This window comes from Felis catus, chromosome B3, assembly GCF_018350175.1.
Source record: "Felis catus isolate Fca126 chromosome B3, F.catus_Fca126_mat1.0, whole genome shotgun sequence".
In the NCBI taxonomy this organism is placed as follows: domain Eukaryota; kingdom Metazoa; phylum Chordata; class Mammalia; order Carnivora; family Felidae; genus Felis; species Felis catus.
Genome location: NC_058373.1, coordinates 116,059,417 through 116,076,775, shown reverse-complemented (window position 1 = coordinate 116,076,775; position 17,359 = coordinate 116,059,417). Strand labels below are relative to the sequence as shown.

At 50.6% G+C, this 17,359-nt stretch overlaps 1 protein-coding gene across 2 annotated transcripts in view; it reads left to right on the top strand.

Moving 5' to 3' along the window:
- MAP3K9 (mitogen-activated protein kinase kinase kinase 9) overlaps positions 1 to 10,611 on the top strand; it is a 76,016-nt gene extending 65,405 nt beyond the window's left edge. The window contains exons 7-12 of one of the 2 annotated variants that reach the window (XM_045060135.1): positions 714 to 836; positions 2,215 to 2,368; positions 5,670 to 5,852; positions 6,171 to 6,283; positions 7,260 to 8,063; positions 9,358 to 10,611. In XM_045060135.1, coding sequence (XP_044916070.1) covers positions 714 to 836; positions 2,215 to 2,368; positions 5,670 to 5,852; positions 6,171 to 6,283; positions 7,260 to 8,063; positions 9,358 to 9,842 — 1,862 coding nt within the window. In that variant the 3' untranslated portion in view covers positions 9,843 to 10,611. Of the gene's footprint in view, positions 1 to 713; positions 837 to 2,214; positions 2,369 to 4,687; positions 4,757 to 5,669; positions 5,853 to 6,170; positions 6,284 to 7,259; positions 8,064 to 9,357 lie in introns of both variants that reach the window. The other variant, XM_023255793.2, reaches the window with a different exon arrangement.
- Positions 10,612 to 17,359: the final 6,748 nt, after the last annotated feature.

Below are 17,359 nucleotides of genomic sequence, written 5' to 3'. Positions count from 1 at the left end.
ACGCTTCTCGATACATGAGGACACTGGAACTTAGAAATCCAGAGCTGCGAGTTTTACGTTCTTCATGCTCTGCCATAACTGCCTCTGGAAGACGTCACAGTCTGGACCATTAGCCCCATTGTCCTCACTTTCCTAGGTTCCCACCAAGGATGAGTCCTAATTACTCTGCCCCGCCTGCACTCAATGAGAAACATCAGTCTCCCTGCTTTGGTCCCTAAGAAAAGGGGGCATGTACTAATAGATTGTAAGAAGCAGAATTGTTTTTATTTATTTTGAGAGAGAATTTTGAGAGAATTGTTTTTATTTATTTTGAGCTGAAATCAAGAGTGGGACACTTCATCGACTGAGCCACCCGGGCACCCCAAGAAAAAGAATTTTAAGTTAGATTTCCTAGAATACGCAACAAGTCTCATGTCTTAAACAACTATTGTAAATCTGTATATATAAGATTCGCTTAGACAGTGAATTTTCCTTCTCCTCATATGTTGGTCCTGCTGCCCTGCCTTCTTTGGGGAGAAAGAGAACATTTCCTAGGTGAACAAGTTGCTTCTTGGGAAACTGGGGCCTGTCCCTCAAGCCCAGGACATGTCACTTTTCTCATAGGAACTAGATTATGGGAAAATGCGTCTAGCGGGGATGCATTCACTTTTCTCATAGGAACTAGAGTATGGGAAAATGCTAATGCACACACATGTCTGTGTTTCCCCAAGCAGATTTCCAGCACAAGTTCACGGTTCAGGCCTCCCCCACCATGGATAAAAGGAAGAGTCTCACCAACAGCCGCTCCAGTCCTCCTGCGAGCCCCACCATCATTCCTCGCCTTCGAGCCATCCAGTGTGAGACTGTTTCCCAAATTAGCTGGGGCCAGAACACACCGGGGGCACCTGTCCCCTGCTCTGTCCAGCCACCGACTGGCCCAGGCTTGCTCCATCCATAACTTCTGCCACCTCTCCTCGACAATGTGTATATACATGCACATATGTACGCAAACCCGTAGCCCTCCTTCTTGTCTCTCTCCATTAGCTTTACTACCGCCTCCTCTACCTTTTACTCTTAGATCCCAGCAAAGGGGGTTGTGGGTATCGACGGGATCCTTAGTGAACTACAAAGCAATTTGGAAACTGGTGTGTGATATAGATACCCTGGTACCTGGCCTGGGTTGGTTGGTACCCTGGCCTAGGGACCTTGTGCACTCTCCGCCATGTTTGGGGCATCACTGTTTTTCTTTTGTTCATGCTTCCCAGGGAAGGGTGTTTTCAAAGTGTAGTTCCTAAGAAAACTCGCCAAAGACTTTGTGATAGGCCAAATTGGGACCGATTTTATTTTCACCACCGCGTTTACTGAAAAGAATTTGCACACACACACACGTGTGTGTGTGTGTGTGTGTACATGAACAAAGTAGTTCCCCTAACTTAAAGATAGAGATTTCATTTTTTTAAAAGCCCTAGATTTCTGGCCATCCTTGAAAAATCGGTTCGTATCAGTGGATTCCCTTTTTCACGTGGCCGCAGTTGGCTAGAACCAATGGCAGTTTCCTTATGCACCGTATTTTGCCTCAGTCCCCTCAGCTCCCTATTTTTTGGTGTCTGGAATCATTCACTCATGTATGATGTAAGCCTCTGAAGCATTTGGGTTTCAGCCCTTGTTATAAGGTAGCAATGTCAGAAGAATGTTCCTCCTCTCTTACCTAGTATATTTCTCTAGGCCTGTTCCCTCCCCTTCCCCTACTCCTGACTTCCTTCTCCGTAGTCTTGAGTTCCTCATTATCTTTCTTTCTTACCTACAATTCCTTTCTGCACTTCCAAGTCTTCCTTACCCCCTTATATTTTTTCTCTTCTTCCTAACTCCTCACCCACTGCCCCTCCCCGTCCAGTCCCACCCAACAAAACCAAGTTCTTTAAGTCAGATCTGTTTGGAACTCTGCCGTCTGGCTGGCCTGAGCTCCAGCTTTGCATTGGACTTACGAGAATCTGGGCAGTTTTTCCATGTTTGGTACTTTGCGAGTGCTCAGTGATTGGTGGCTGAGGACTTGAAGGCTCCACTTGGGCACAGAGTTTTTGAGGAGGTGTGACTTCTTCCCTGTAACTCCGTGCGTGTGTGTCCACGTGCGCATGTGTCTGTGTCTGTCTGGTGAGGTAGAGGCTAGTTTTGGAGGCGGGGGGGGGCCCTGTCTACCTTTCTTTCCAGATCCCATCCAACTTTTGTTATTCACAGTGACACCAGGTGAAAGCAGCAAAACCTGGGGCCGGAACTCAGTCATCCCCAAAGAAGAAGGGGAGGAGGAGGAGAAGAGGGCCCCCAAGAAGAAAGGACGGACGTGGGGGCCAAGTACACTTGGTCAGAAGGAGCTTGCCTCGGGAGACGAAGGGTAAGAGCCAGAATGTAAGAGATTCTTTCCACTTAAAGATGGGTATACCCTTTTAAAACTATGATATGAAACACCGTCTCCTCTGTTGTGTTTCATTGCTTTCTGAGAAATTACAAGCTTCAGTTTTCCAATGTCCTCATTTCCTGAACCTCCTAGGACAGGGCTCAGCATACGTTTTCTGTAAAGGGTCAGATAATAAATATTTTAGGCTTTGTGGGTCACATCCTCTCTTTTGCAATTACTCACCTCCTGTGTTGTAGTGCAAAGGCAGCCATAGACCATGGGCACTTTGTAAATGAATGAGCGTGGCTATGTCGATTCAGTAAAACTTTACGAAGGTAGGTGATGGACAGGATTTAGCCCCCTCGTTGTAGTTTGCCGACACCTATAGGGGTCTGACTCAGAGTTGCAGGTACATTAAGCATGAACCAAATGTGATGAGTTCAGCCAGGTGTCCTACTGGTACCCGGCTCTTCCCTTAAAACATCCGCTCAGAGCCAAGAGAAGGAAGAGCAAGGCTTACAGGCCTCTCTTGACTTGGAGGCTTATCCCGAAGCAAGGGCAGGTGGAATGACCCAGCCCTGGTAGCGAGTACACTCAGATGTGACCCCAGGGCCAACCGGAGCTTCTCTTAGGCCCCACCTCATTGCTACACGGACAGGTGTGAGCGCGTCCTCTGAGCGAAGCAGGGGACCCGGCTTCGTGCCCTGGATGTGCTTGTGTTCTTACAAGTTAAATTCTCTCAAGTCCCAGTTCTTCGTAGGCCAGTCGCTCACCGTGTAGTGGTGGCGAGCATAACCCCTGACCCCAGGCTGCCTGGGCGTGAATCCTGGCTCCGCCATGCCTCACCGTGTGGCCTCGTGTTTCCTCGTCTGTAAATCGGCGGTTATACCAGTACCCATCGGGGTTGATGTGAGGATTAAATAAGTCCATTTTGGGAAGTGCATACAGGATTAGCGGGCTCATAGGAAGCATTTGTAATACCTGCTGTGATGGTTCTTCCCTGCTCCTGGTGCATTTTCTATTTCGTACCTTCTTCTTGGTGTTAGAGGCTAGAATCCTGTTTTTTGACTTTTCTGAGCCTGTGAGAATAGGCAGTAATCCCCTTCACCCTTTTCAGAGACTTTCCTGAACTTGTGCCCGAACCTGTAAGTGGCCTTGGTCTTCCTTCGAATACTAAGAAGATTTCATGTCCAAAATCTGTTCTCTCATGTCAGATCTGAGCTGAGAACGAAAATAGCAATTTGATTCAAAAAGGATTGACTCCGAAGCCAGGCTTTAGAAATCACAAATACCTTGGAATAGAAAATTTAGGTCCATAGGGTGAACTGCCTGAGCTCTGTGAGGGCTCGATGATGGTCCTCGAGGAATGGTGAATTGCTCTGCTGTGCTAGGTCCTGTAGAGGCAGGATCTCCCTCAGTTTGGATTCCTTCGAGCCCTGGGGTAGAGTAGGGTTAGGATGGGTCTGAAAGTCAGTCACGCTGAATCCCTGGATGTTTCTGACATTTCAGTAGCTTCTCTGGTTCTGCTTCATTTATAGATGTTTTTCGTCTTGTTTAGTAAATTAACTTTGCTTCATGTTTCAAAATATTAACTTTGAATTTTCTTCCTCCTTGCATAGATGTGTCCTCAAAACTACTGAAGCATTTCATAGAGGTGGGGGAGGGGAGGGGCAGAGAGAAGGCGAGACAGAATCCCAAGCAGGCTCTGCACTGTCAGCATAGAGCCCAATGTGGGACTCGAGCTCAAAAACTGTGAGATCATGACCTGAGCCAAAATCAAGAGTCGGACGCTTAACTGACTGAGCCACCCAGGCGCCCCAAAATATGACTTGAATTTTTTATGATCCTCCATTCCCGTTGAAGAAATAAAGTATATTCTGTTCATTCTCGAGTAAAGGCTTCTTTAACGTCAGAAATTTTGGGAGCCTCTGTGTGATAATATTTCTAATTTTAGCCCCTATCAACGGAAGAAAATAATCCCTAACAACAAAAAGCTATATTGAATTCAGTAATGTTAAGTGACTATACATCCTTTAAAAAACGAGTACATATCTGTAGGAAACGTATGCACTTGCTTGTAGATAGCTTGGGTATCTGTGGGTTCACGCGGCCTCTGCAGTTATGCTGTGGCTGCTCAAGGACCTTTGTCCCACAGATTGGGAGGTCCTGGGTCTCCTTGTTAGGATTCCTTCATCGCGTGGGCTTTGCTTACCGGGCCAGAGGAGGGCAGCTACCAATGTAGCTAGAGTCATGTGGGAGATACTGAATTGGATGTACCCACTGTCACCTACTACTGATTTTCTTTATTCATTGAAGATCCCCTCAGAGACGTGAGAAAGCTAATGGTTTAAGTACCCCATCAGAGTCTCCACATTTCCACCTGGGGTGAGTCTAATCTTCACCCTTTCATCAAATGTGTTCGTAATAGTCCCCTTCCATTTCCTTGTCCTCCCAGCACATCCGATAGAATCAAACCTCATTATTGCCAAGGCTATGCCGATTTTTTTCCTTTAAAGCAGTACCATCGTGCACCCTGGGAAATTCCTGTGTTGGTCTGACTTTCCCTCTCCTCACTTCTCTGACCACTCCCGTTGTGGGGATCCTCCTGACACCCTTAGTTTTAGGGGGCAGTACATGACTATTTATGCTTTGAACTTTAGCACTGGCTTTGACTTTGCTAATCTGGATTCCCCTTGAACTCAGAGCTGGAGGTGATGTTATAAGATCATCAGCTAAAAGTCCCAGGCTGCGGGTTTGGTTAGCATGCTTATCCCTGGCTCTGTATTTTGGTTGAAACCAATGGTGGCCGGAATATACTTGAATTCACTGGTGTTTCTGACAGCACTTGAAATGGAGATCTGAAGTGAGGGGGAAAAGTTGGTCCCTCTCTCTCCCTCGAGATGGACCGGGAAGAGTGGGCTTTAGCTGAACAGCTTTTCCTGGCCCTAAAATGAGAGCCACCTCTGGTTATAATCCTGGTATGTCCAAGGCAGCCATAACCCACGGAGTCCTCAGCCTTCTCTCTTCGTTGTCCATTGGAGAAAAGACCAGTGCTTCTGGGCCTCTGATTCCCCCATCGTAAAGGGGGTTGATGGGGTGCCCAGTCAGGATCCTCAGAGTTACTGGCTGGCAGGTGTGAGCTCATCACAGGGACTTGAAAGCAAGCTCCTGCCCTTTTCCTCTTCATTCCCAGACAAACCAGGGGCTCGAGTGCAGCATTCTGTACTACCCACATAGGTCTGTCCCAAAGTGCACTGCTTTGGTGCAGCTTTGTTGGCTGATTTTTGTTTTTGAAAAGTGGATGGCTTGGAAAGTTGCCTAAGCATGCCGTGAGCTTGGAAGGAGAAGTTGAGAAATGGCCCATCCCTGCTAGCTCATCTGCCCAGGGCTCGCCTGGGATCACAAGGCTTCGAATTGCAGTGTCTCTGATGTCAGCAGTGTGCTGGACACAGTGTCCTGGAGTGATCGTCTCTGCCTTAAGGTGGGCTCAGGCAAGACCCTGGCCAGTGCTGGGCAGTCCTCATTCTTCCTGTCTTCTTGCCGGCCTGCCTGCTAGATCTTTCCACAGCGCCGTAGCAGCATGTGAAGGGGTGGGTTCATGGCCCTGCTTTTCTTTTCCCGGAGCATGTGCACTTCTGTTTGTGACACGAGGGGACCCAGTAATGTTCGTTACCCCGAGACTCTTGGGCTTTGGTGGAATTAAGCACACAGAAAGAGACGTTTCCATGGGCCCCTGGAGGTGAGGGTGGAGTAAGGGAAGTCACCAGTTCTAACAGTTCCCCCATTTCCTCCTATTTAGCCTCAAGTCCCTGGTAGATGGATATAAACAGTGGTCGTCCAGTGCCCCCAACCTGGGGAAGGGCCCGAGGAGTAGCCCAGCCCTGCCAGGGTTCACCAGCCTTATGGAGATGGGTAAGCATGGCCCTTGTCCTGACTGTCCCTGTTCCCTCAGGGAACTTCTGGCCAAGCTTCTGGGAGTGTTTGAGGACTCCTAGTACCACCTCATGGGGATTGTCTCCTCTTTGACCCAACTCCTGGGCCCTCACCCTGTTCCCTCTTCATTGGCTCTACTCCCATTGCATCAAACCTTCCCAAATCACAGTTTGTTCCCACCGCTGCCATGGAGCCTGCCCTTGGCCTCCTATCCCAGGGCGCCGGTTGTAGTCCCCTTAGGGCAGTGCAGAGGGTGAGGACTTGAATCAGGCGCCTCCATCTGCTTGGGTCTCTTTGTATTTTAACGTGGGGAGTCTGCAAGACAGGAGATGGTGGTGGAAGACACTGTGGTCTTTCTCTAAGGAAGCCTTCCAGTTGCCTGTGATTGCTGAATGGGTAAGGTCTTCTCCAGGCTCCCTCTCTCTCTCACATAGGATGTCCTCTTCTCTCTGAAGATTTCCAAGTCTTAGTAGGTCAGTCTACAGCGTAGATGGGCCTTCACCCATGTAGAGGATTCCAGTCCGTTGCGGGACACTGGTCTTGAGACCGGCCTCTAGGCCACTGTTGTAGAAATTCAAGGTCCCTTCCAGTTTTAAGGTGCAAAACCATTAGGGATGTTTCTGTTCTACCCACTATTCTAGGAAACTCACACACTGTACCTCTTGTGTTGAGGATCCCAATGCAAGAAGTAGGAAATTAGCAGATTTGTCTGCACACAGGAAAATAGGCTCTGGAATGGAGAGTGATTGCCTCATACTGGCCACGGTTGAGTGTGGAGGGGTAAAGCCCTGTGGGTTCAATGCCCAGTCTTATCCTGCCTGTGAGACTGTTTGACCCTTGCACTCCTGAAAATCCACCAGGAGGCCCAGGGTTGGGGAGAAGGATGAGATTCTTACTCTTGCTGCCTCATTCCCGTTTCCTGTCCCCCACACCCTGCCATTTTTGTCATCTCCAGAGGATGAGGACAGCGAAGGCCCCAGGAGTGGGGAGAGTCGTCTACAGCATTCACCCAACCAGTCCTACCTCTGTATCCCGTTCCCTCGAGGAGAGGATGGGGAGGGCCCCTCCAGTGATGGAGTCCACGAGGAGCCCACCCCAGTCAATTCAGCCACCAGTACCCCTCAGCTGACGCCAACTAACAGCCTCAAGCGGGGTGGCACCCACCACCGCCGTTGTGAGGTGGCTCTGCTTGGCTGTGGGGCTGTTCTCGCGGCCACAGGCCTGGGCTTTGACCTGCTCGAAGCTGGCAAGTGCCAGCTGCTTCCCCCAGAGGAGCCTGAGCCACCAGCCCGGGAGGAGAAGAAGAGGCGTGAGGGTCTTTTCCAGAGGGCCAGCCGTCCTCGTCGGAGCACCAGCCCCCCATCCCGGAAGCTCTTCAAGAAGGAGGAGCCCATGCTGTTGCTAGGAGACCCCTCTGCCTCCCTCACGCTGCTTTCTCTCTCCTCCATCTCGGAGTGCAACTCCACCCGCTCCCTGCTGCGTTCCGACAGTGACGAGATCGTGGTGTACGAGATGCCCATCAGTCCGGTTGAAGCCCCACCCCTGACCCCTTGCACCCACAACCCCCTGGTCAACGTCCGAGTGGAACGCTTCAAGCGAGACCCTAACCAGTCCCTGACTCCTACCCACGTCACCCTTACGGCCCCTACGCAGCCCAGTGGTCACCGGCGGACTCCTTCTGACGGGGCCCTCAAGCCAGCGGCTCTCCTAGCCAGCAGGAGCCCCTCCAGCAATGGGTTGAGCCCCAGCCCAGGAACAGGTGAGTCCCGTCCTCCTTTTCTCTTTCCTGCTCTTGGGCCTCCCGGGTGTGGCAAGGTTGGAGTGAATGGCAAAATTAGAATGACAGTTCCTCCTCTGACTCGGCCCACCAGGACGTGCTGCCCTGGGGTTAGAGAGATGGCCAGGCCGACTGATTTCTCTCTGTCCTGTGCCTCGGCAGGGGGCTTCCTTGAGGAGTGAAGGTAGACCACAGGTTCTGGGAAGAATCGGACCCAGGGCTCCTGTAGGATGTTCAGGCCCTGGGTCTTGGAGGGCACAGTGCAGTGCCTTCAGGGCATAGGAGGGGCAGGAGCCGAGCTGTGCTCCTTCCCTGAAGTGGAGACAAAAGTTACCAGAAGGAATGCGACACTCATACAGGAGGGGTATTTGTGCCACGTAGCTGGGCTCTTGCCTGTGATTACAGCTTAGTACAGACCTACTCGTGGGCAAACTTCCTCCCAGGCATCCTGCCTGTATCGCTCATCCCTTGTTCGTGCCTGACTCCGAATCCAGATACATTCCTGTATCTGTGCCTGTGCATGAGCTCGCCTTCCCTGTCTGACGCTGAGCCACCTGGGTGTCCACATCCCTGTCTTTTCCTGCCACTGTCACTTGCTCCCTAGAAGACCGAAACCTGACTTTGCAACCCCTCTCACCCAGTAGGAGAGGAGATGGCGACTGGGATTTCAGGGAGATTTTGAGTGTAAATGACAATTGTATTTTCCCTTTCGGCTTTAGATTTTTTTATTGTACTCAGGTATGTGTCCTCTTTGGGAAGTGAGACCTAGATTTGTTCTGGCCTCACATGTTTATTAAATGGATGAACCGGAAATAAACAGACACTTCCTTACGTCAGGGGTCAGCAAACTTTCTCGATAAAGGGCCAGACAGTAAATATTTTAAGCTTTTGGGGTCGTGCGGTCTCCGTTGTAATTACTCAACACTGCTGCTGTCGTGGGAGAACAAGCCGTAGGTGCGGCTGTGTTACAATACAACTTGTTTTGCAGACCACAGGGTGGCCCATGGATCGTAGGTTTTTCATTACGGATGTGACCCCCGTATGTCCTCTTCTTATTTTATTATCGGAGACAGTGATCATGGCCTTCTAGTTCACTGTTGTATCCCCAGTGCCTCCCAGCACACTCCGCTGCACGTAGTAGGTGCTGCTTAAATATTTGTTGCTTGTGTTATTCCAGGTGAATAGGGATGTGGCAGGTATGGGGAGGGAGCAGTGTCTATCTGGTCTAGAAATGTGTGCCATCACCTGATGCCTCTCCCTCTGTCTCTTTGCCCAGGAATGTTGAAAACCCCCAGCCCCAGCCGAGACCCAGGTGAATTCCCCCGTCTCCCTGACCCCAATGTGGTCTTTCCCCCGACCCCAAGGCGCTGGAACACACAGCAGGATTCTACCCTGGAGAGACCCAAGACCCTGGAGTTTCTGCCTCGGCCACGTCCTTCTGCCAACCGGCAACGGCTGGACCCTTGGTGGTTTGTGTCCCCCAGCCATGCCCGTAGCGCCTCTCCAGCCAACAGCTCCAGCACGGAGACACCCAGCAACCTGGACTCCTGCTTCGCTAGCAGCAGCAGCACTGTGGATGAGCGGCCCGGACTCCCGGCCCTGCTCCCGTTCCAAGCGGGGCCGCTGCCCCCTGCTGAGCGGACGCTTCTGGACCTGGACGCAGAGGGCCAGAGTCAGGACAGCACCGTGCCGCTGTGCAGAGCCGAACTGAACACACACAGGCCCGCCCCTTATGAGATTCAGCAAGAGTTCTGGTCTTAACACGAAAAGGGTTGGGGGCGGGCAAGGGGGAAGCAGGAGGAGATGGGGGGAGCTGGCTGGCACAGCCCTTTCTCGGAGTTGGACCCCCTGAAATCCAGCCCTACTTCTTGCACTGATAATGCACTTTGAAGGTGGAAGGGATGGAAGCAGGGCCACTTCAGAGGGTCCCCTGCCCTGTAGGGCCTTTCTACCCATGTCCACTGGAAGGGGCTGCGGCCATCAGCTCTGGCTGTGTAGGGGAGGGCGGGGTGCGTGCATGTCCCCCACCCTCCACAGTCTTCCTCGCCTTTACGGTGACTCTGCAGGGTCACTCAGCCAAATCCGTCTGCTGCCCCCTCTCCTCAGCCCCCTGGGTAAGCCTGGAGCCTGTCCCGGAGTCCTTTTGTTAGCCCTGAGTTCAGCCTTCCCAAACACCAGTATTGGATGATCTGTGATTGATTTTGCTCCTCTTCCACATTCTTCCCCAGCACCCATGAATCAGAGTCTCATCTGGTGTGAGATACACGCTTTTCTGTGCCCTAAGCCCTTACGTGCCCGCTGGAGGACTGAAGGCAAGGTGCCCCAGTGTGGGACGTAGGAGTTGAGGGACCTGTTACTTACCCGCCTGCCCTTCCAGGTGCCCCGCTTATTTATTTGAGCCCCACAGGGGTAAGGGGACCTGGGGGGAGGAGAGGGAATTAGGAAAAACAGAGTCGAGTGGCAGCAAAGAGGGTAACAGAGTCTGCCCTTGTTCCTTTCGGAAACACACAAATAAAGGCAGAAACCAGCACCTGTTGATGGCATCCATCTCCTACCCGGGGTCTGGACGTGGCCAGACCAGTTTCCGATACACACATGCTCATCCCAGGGATAGTTTCTTGGGAGACTCACTCACTGGTGCCAGTTCTGAAGCCAGAGACAAAGTTCCTGTGTTGGTCCGTTATGTTGTTCTGGTCGTTATGTGTTATGCCCTTCCCTGGATCTTTCCTCCAATCCCTGGAGCCAGTGGATTATGTATTTGGTTGGTAGATATCTCTGCACTGCACCAAAATAGCATATTGGTGGTGGGGGGTGGGGGGGTGGGAGGGTCCCGGACACTGGGAGCTGGAACTGTGGGGATTTCTTCTCAGCCACGCCACCCATTACGGGATGCCCTTGAAGTAAAACGGAGCCATTAGTGGTACCTTCCACACACGGATATGGTGAGGCAATGATGTTCGTGGGGTGCTTAGTGAGCCACTGATATACAGGAAGCTTTGAGCCCCAGGCACTGCAGACTGACCGAGGGCTCATGCCTCTGGGCACAGGTGGCCCCTGATGCTGGGCTCTGGACCCTGAGCTGGGTAGGAAGGAGAGCAGAGGCCAACCCTGACTTTTCTGGAATCTGTTTCCTTAACTGGAATGTTGAGCTGCTTGTGGAGCTTCCTCCTGTGTGCCTGCACCATTTCCGCTTCCCCTGGGGCCTCCCGTGTCAAGTGTGAGCGGTTGCCTTTGTGCAGGACGCGCACGTAAACTTGATTGGGAGCAGAGCCTTGGGTCATGCTCCTCTCCCCTCCAGACTCTCTAAATTGGCTTCCGTGTCTCTTACCATGGAATATTTCCTTGGAGACGTTGGCGGACCGCCTGCCAGAGGGAGGAAAGCAGTGAAGCTGGCACAGATGATGAGTTTGGTCACCGCTCTGTCTCTCTGTCACTATGATCAAGTCCCAACCCGGGAATGAGGAAAGGGGTGACCTTGGTTTTCGAATGGCTCCCTGTTTTATGAGCTCACTGGCACTTTGGTTCAAGGGCCCCCCCTCATCTTGGGTGGGAGGCACTCAGTTTTGTTGCCCATGGTGTCTCATCTCTCTCCTCTTTTTTCGGTGAAGACTGTAGAGATTTTTTTTTTTTTTTGCCTCTGTCCCCTCACCCCTTGGCTGGGGTGGGGGTGGGGGGGCGGTGGGGTTGTGGAATGTGAATCCTATTAACAGTTCCAGCCAACCGAGGGACTCCTCTTCATTCTTGATTGGGGAGGGGGCCACAGATGGTGTGTTCTGGGCCCTTCCCTGGACTCTCCATAGCCCCAGTTCCCAAGTCTCTAATGTGTCTATAAGCCCTTGGCTCCCCTAAATGGCCCTTTGACAGGGCGCAGCACACAGCATAATCCAAACCTTGCTGGCTCTGGGCAGTGCTCTGTGCTGTGAGGCAATTGACCGTTTTCTACTTTTTGTTGTTTTGTTAGGTTGCAGCCATCTTTTGGGGAAGTGGAAGTATAACTGATGTAATGGGCACGGAGTGGTGGCCACTTGCCATTGAGTAAGAGGCTGAACCCATTTCTTACTCCTCCAGCCGGAGGAAAGACAAAGACTGGGTCTGCCATTGGTAGAATTGCACCTGTCGGAGGCAGAAGCAGGATTAGTCTGAGGCTGCTTCGTGAGCTGGCGCAAAAACGGAGGTGTTCTCTCAGCTCCTTCATATCCCGTCTCTGATGGGCCCCTGCCTGCCACATTCTCTCTCTGTAAGGTGAGGCTTGGTGGGATAAGGATCCTATAGAATTTGAGTTGTCCACGTAGGCTCCCTTGTCTCTATGGTCACGGTCAGGAGCAGGCCTTGAAGCTGGGATTGAGCCCCTGCGTTGGCAGTAGCCAGAATCCCTTTTTCTCTTTCCGTTTCTTTCCTTCCCTCTGTTCTTGGCAGGTGTTCGTTACCCAAAAGTGATTGGATGATTGGAATCCAGTGGCCCCCAGCATCAGGGGCCACCAGTGATGGTGATTGGAAACAGATACTGCTCTCTGCCCTTTGTCCTCAGATCCCTCGTCTCCTTCCACTGATTCTAAACAGGATTATCCTCTGTTTACCCCCCTTTGGGGATCCAGGTCCCTGCCAGGGGCTGAGTGGATGTCTCCATTATCCTCATATTTTTTCTAAGACGCTTGATGGTTACTCTCTCTTCACTTCACATCCTTTAGTATCCCGAGGGTCTGGTAGTAATGATGAAGAAGATGATGATGATGTCTTCTATTTGTCAACTCAGAATAGTGCTAACCTTTCCTCCTGGCCTTTACAAAATTGCATCATTTTCCTTCTGATACACTTGCTGGTAGAGAAGAGAAAATGCTTAAAGAGGAAGAAATTCAAGGGAAGGGAAATTTGAAAGCTGCCTGGACTGGTCGCTGAGTCGGGCACCAAGCTCTAAGACTTGAACAAGGTGTCTGTCTTCCACCATCTGTTTGCTGTCTGGCTCCCCTTTTAGCCACTCTCACATTTCCTTCCTGTAAAAGCAACCATTACCTGTTTCCCGGTCAAGGACAATGAGAACATGTTTCAGAGCAGGTCGGCGAAGCATGCAGCTCCCAGCCGGCCATTAGGACAAATTGCTGACCTTAACAGTGTGGTCCTCACCACTTTTGCCTCTAAGGGACTTGCCTAGTGTTTCTTACTTTGGTTTCTGGAAGAGTAGTGGTTTGGAGCTGGCTTAGAATGACTAACGGGGGCCATGGTCAGGCACATCTTCTTCTGCGTTTTTGCAGCACCTGGTGTTTACAGACCTCCTTTCTGATCCCCCCACTTAACTTGTCAGGCTGGTCTTTCCCAGCATTAGTGTCTTAGGAAGGAGGAAAATAGGAGACCGGGAGGCTGGAGTCAGCATCAGAATGACAGTTTGGGGTCTTGGAGTTTTTAGGAGTCCTTCCCAGAGTCCTGTTTTTTTCGAGACTGGAATGAGGCCAATTTAATTCCTGGAAGAATCTTTGCGAGAAGGTCTGCCGGCCCTTGGGACGCATGTCCTAGTGTGAGGTTCTTTACAAGGCCCCTTTCCCCTCAGACCACGGTTGCTCAGGGACACAACAGGACACCCCAAGGGCATCTAGGTGTGGCTTGTTGTCAACACTCCTATTCCTCAGTCCCCACATTGGGCCCCCCTCCTCCCTCTGGCCCCCACAAGGAGGGAGACCCCTCCTGAGCACTGCTAACTCTTCAAGCTTGCTTTTAACAAAAGCACAGAACAGCGGGTTCTGAAAGGCTGGATGGCTGGGAATGGTTACACTTCAGGGAGCCTTGATCTTTTCTTCATGTGTTTAATTAAGCCTGTGCTTTGGACTCAGGTATGTGAGCCCCCACCCCCACCCCCACCCGCCTTCAAGCTGGTTGGAAACACTCCATTGCCTCTTGGAGGATTTGGGGGAAGAGGCAGGTGTTGCCCTTGCTGTAGTGCTGGGCCTTTCCTGAAAGCTCTGCCAGAGACTGGCCCTGGGTCAGGGGTGAGAGCAGCCCTCACCGCAGTGTGTTGTGATCATAAATGACCATGGTGGCAAGAACGGCAGGAACACGGTGACCTGAGTTGCCCACGTGCTAGTGTGCGAAGTTGCAAGTGTCTCCTCCCCTCTATGGACCTGTGAGCCCAACATCGAACTGAGGATGATGCGCTCTTCCCTACCTGAAGCACGAAGCCCTTTAACTTTAAAATGTATGGTCCTGGAACCCAGGGTCCAGCACTGATAAGCCTCACCTTGCTAGTTTATTTCCCTTTGTGGAGAAAAGTGTGGGGGTTGGGTGGGGTGGGGGGTGGTTGTAGGTCAAAACCAGCCGAATATTGGCAATTTCCTGTGGTTCAGCCTGCTAGGCCACTTGCCTCCCTCCTTGGCTTCAGGCCTGAGGATGGCTTCTTGTCAAGCCACATTTAGTCCTAGGAACACATTCCTAAATGCTCTCTTCTTTCAGACCAATCATTGCTTTCTTAGATCAGGAATTCAAATTAGTAAAAATCCACATCAGAAAGGAGAACCCACTGCTGCTTCTGGGAGTTCTAGGTCCCTGGCACCTTCCGGGCCTTGCCACTGGACCCTTGGCATCTCAGGCACTGCTGTTCGAAGGCAGGAGGCAGAAACCGGAGTCCCGGCTAATTACGGCTAATTAATAGGATTTAGGTGCCTAACCAGCCTGACCCAGCTCTGGGCTTCTGGTTGGCTGTGCAGGTCAGGTGAACCTCTCATCATCTTCTCAGACTGCTGACGATTTCCCATTTGTTCTGATGAGATATTGACAGCCCTCCCGCTTTGTTCATTTCCGGTCTTGGGCACTGGCAGCACCCTGGCCTCCTTAGACAGCTCAGGGAGCCCGGTCATTTGTTGTTCTGAAGGTCGGGCTCTTTCCTTAACCTGGAAGCCAGTAGGACTGGTCTTCCTGATTCTTACTGCCTGTGGTTCCCTGCATCCCCCGCCTGTAGCCTTGCTTTGGGTTGTTAGCTCCCAACTGCAGCTAGAAATTGAGAAGAGCCATTGTGTTGAGCTACATGCCCTTGGTACCCAGCGGTAGCAAAGAAGGGAGATGATGAACTTGTCAACTTTCTCCTCTGATTTTCCTCACTACCCATCCTAAACACACACGCTCACACATTCACACACTCACGTATTCACATGCTCACATACAGATTTAGACTATCTTCTAGAGGATTAAGGAAAGAAGTTGGAGATGGGTTTTACTTAGTTCGCAGAAAAGCTTTCTTTGGGATTTTCCTTCCTGTTAGAGCCTTTGAGTCTAGGTAAAGTGAAAGTTCACATATGTGTTCGTTTTGTTTCTCTGTAATTAGCTACTAGTTTTCATCCCTAGGCCTTCCCCGTTTCAGTGTCTTGTTCATATGTCCTAACCCTGTGTCCTTGAATTCCCATTTTGCTTTGGGATTTAAGTTATTGTAATTTGTCGACAATATTTAAAAATAGAAAAGTCCTGAAGGAAACTTACCAGGTTCTTTTCTTTGGCTTTTTTTTTTTTTCAAGGTACTGTAAATTGTTAACTAGGGATGCCAAGCAGGCTTGGTTCAATGGCTAAACCTCTTATCGTATTACAGTGTAATGCCGATTCAGCCTGGTCCCACCACCAGAGCACACACAGACTTGAATAAAACTGTTACAACAATGACTTCTGGTTTGCCGTGGTGCTTTGTAAGCTTATCCTTTCCCCACTTTTTAATTAAACCAGATATCCAAGTAACTGGCTCTTGTGGGGGGATTTCCATATGTAGGGAAAAATAAAGACCATGGCTGTGGCACAGGAAACAGGAAGCGGGGGGAAAGCCCCCCCTGAAGCCCGTGGAGCTCCCAGCTGGACCACAGAGGCCCTTCTGGCACATGGTGCTGAGCCGCACCTGCTGAGATGATTCAGTCTCTTCTCACAACTGACTTCTGCACAGGCTACGGGTTTGGGCTTTCAGAGCCCCTGCAAGCATGTGCTGTCTCCCACCCCTATCATCATCCACCCTGATGTTCCTGGTGAAGTTGTAAATGGGGCTAAGAGGACAAACAAGTGGAGTTGTACACGAGATTTTCTGCCTGTGAGGAAAATCTTGGATTCCTTGTCATCTTGATACTCTCAATGGCACTTGCCAGCTGTGTAACCTCGGGCAAGCCACTTAACCTCTCTGGGCCTCTTCTGGAGCAAGTTGATCACCAGGCAGCCTTTGTGCTTTTACTTTCCATGATTGTATATTGGGTGGGATGAGGGTGAAAACAGACGGGAAGAACCGTGTTGGGGCTATCCTCTGCTGCCTTTGTCCCCGATTTCTTCATTCAGCTGAATGCGGAAGACAGCTTCTGAAACTTCTGTGTTGACACCCTCATATTTTACTGGTGTGACCTTGTATTTCATGCCATGTAGCTTAGCCTCATCTTCTGCAGCCCAGAAGGGGTGACTGAGATGGGGTTCCACGCTGGTGCTTAGACTGTGAGAAGAAAGATGACCCTTGGTTGAACCTCACGATGAGTTTGACCAGGACCCACATGATCCTTGTAAGGCACATTGGGCAAAGAGAAAAAATGACCAAACTTCTTACTGGAGAAGATGCCATGGAAGGTGCCATATGCTATAGGTATGTGTGTGAATTGCTCATGTTTCTGGAAAGCAGTTTGGCCATGTGGCATGAATTCCATAACATGGGCCCAAAAGTTCTGTTTAGTAATAAACACTAGCTACAAGGTGCCAAGCCTTGTGTTAAGACTTGATCCACATTATCTCATTTACAACATCTCGACATCCTTGAGTAGATCCCATTTTATCTTGTGTGTGTGTGTGTGTGTGTGTGTGTGTGTGTGTGTGTGTGTGTTTAAGTAGTCTCTACACCCAACATGGGGCTCAAACTTACAACCCTGAGATCAAGAGTCACACGCTCCACTCACTGAGCCAGCCAGGTGCCCTTATCTCCATTGTATATTGAGGCAAATGAGCGTCAGAATCAAGTAACATGCTCAAGGCCACACAGCTATCAAATAGTGGAGCTGGGATTTTTCCAATTCTGGCATCTGCACTTTATACCACAAGATGAGTCAGATGAAGATAAAGATTTATTTATAAGTCTCCCAAGATCATTTACAGGAGGGTTGAAATGACAACAAGTGACCCAAACAAGATTTTGAGAGAGGACTTCCACTACCTCCATTTTGATTTCAGTCTGTTCTTTCTAACTGATCACGTTCTTCATTCCAACTTATCTCTTAACTCAGGCAAAAGACCCCATGCAAAGCATCCCCTGAAGGGAACAGAAACTACCCCCTCAAACAATAAGGGCT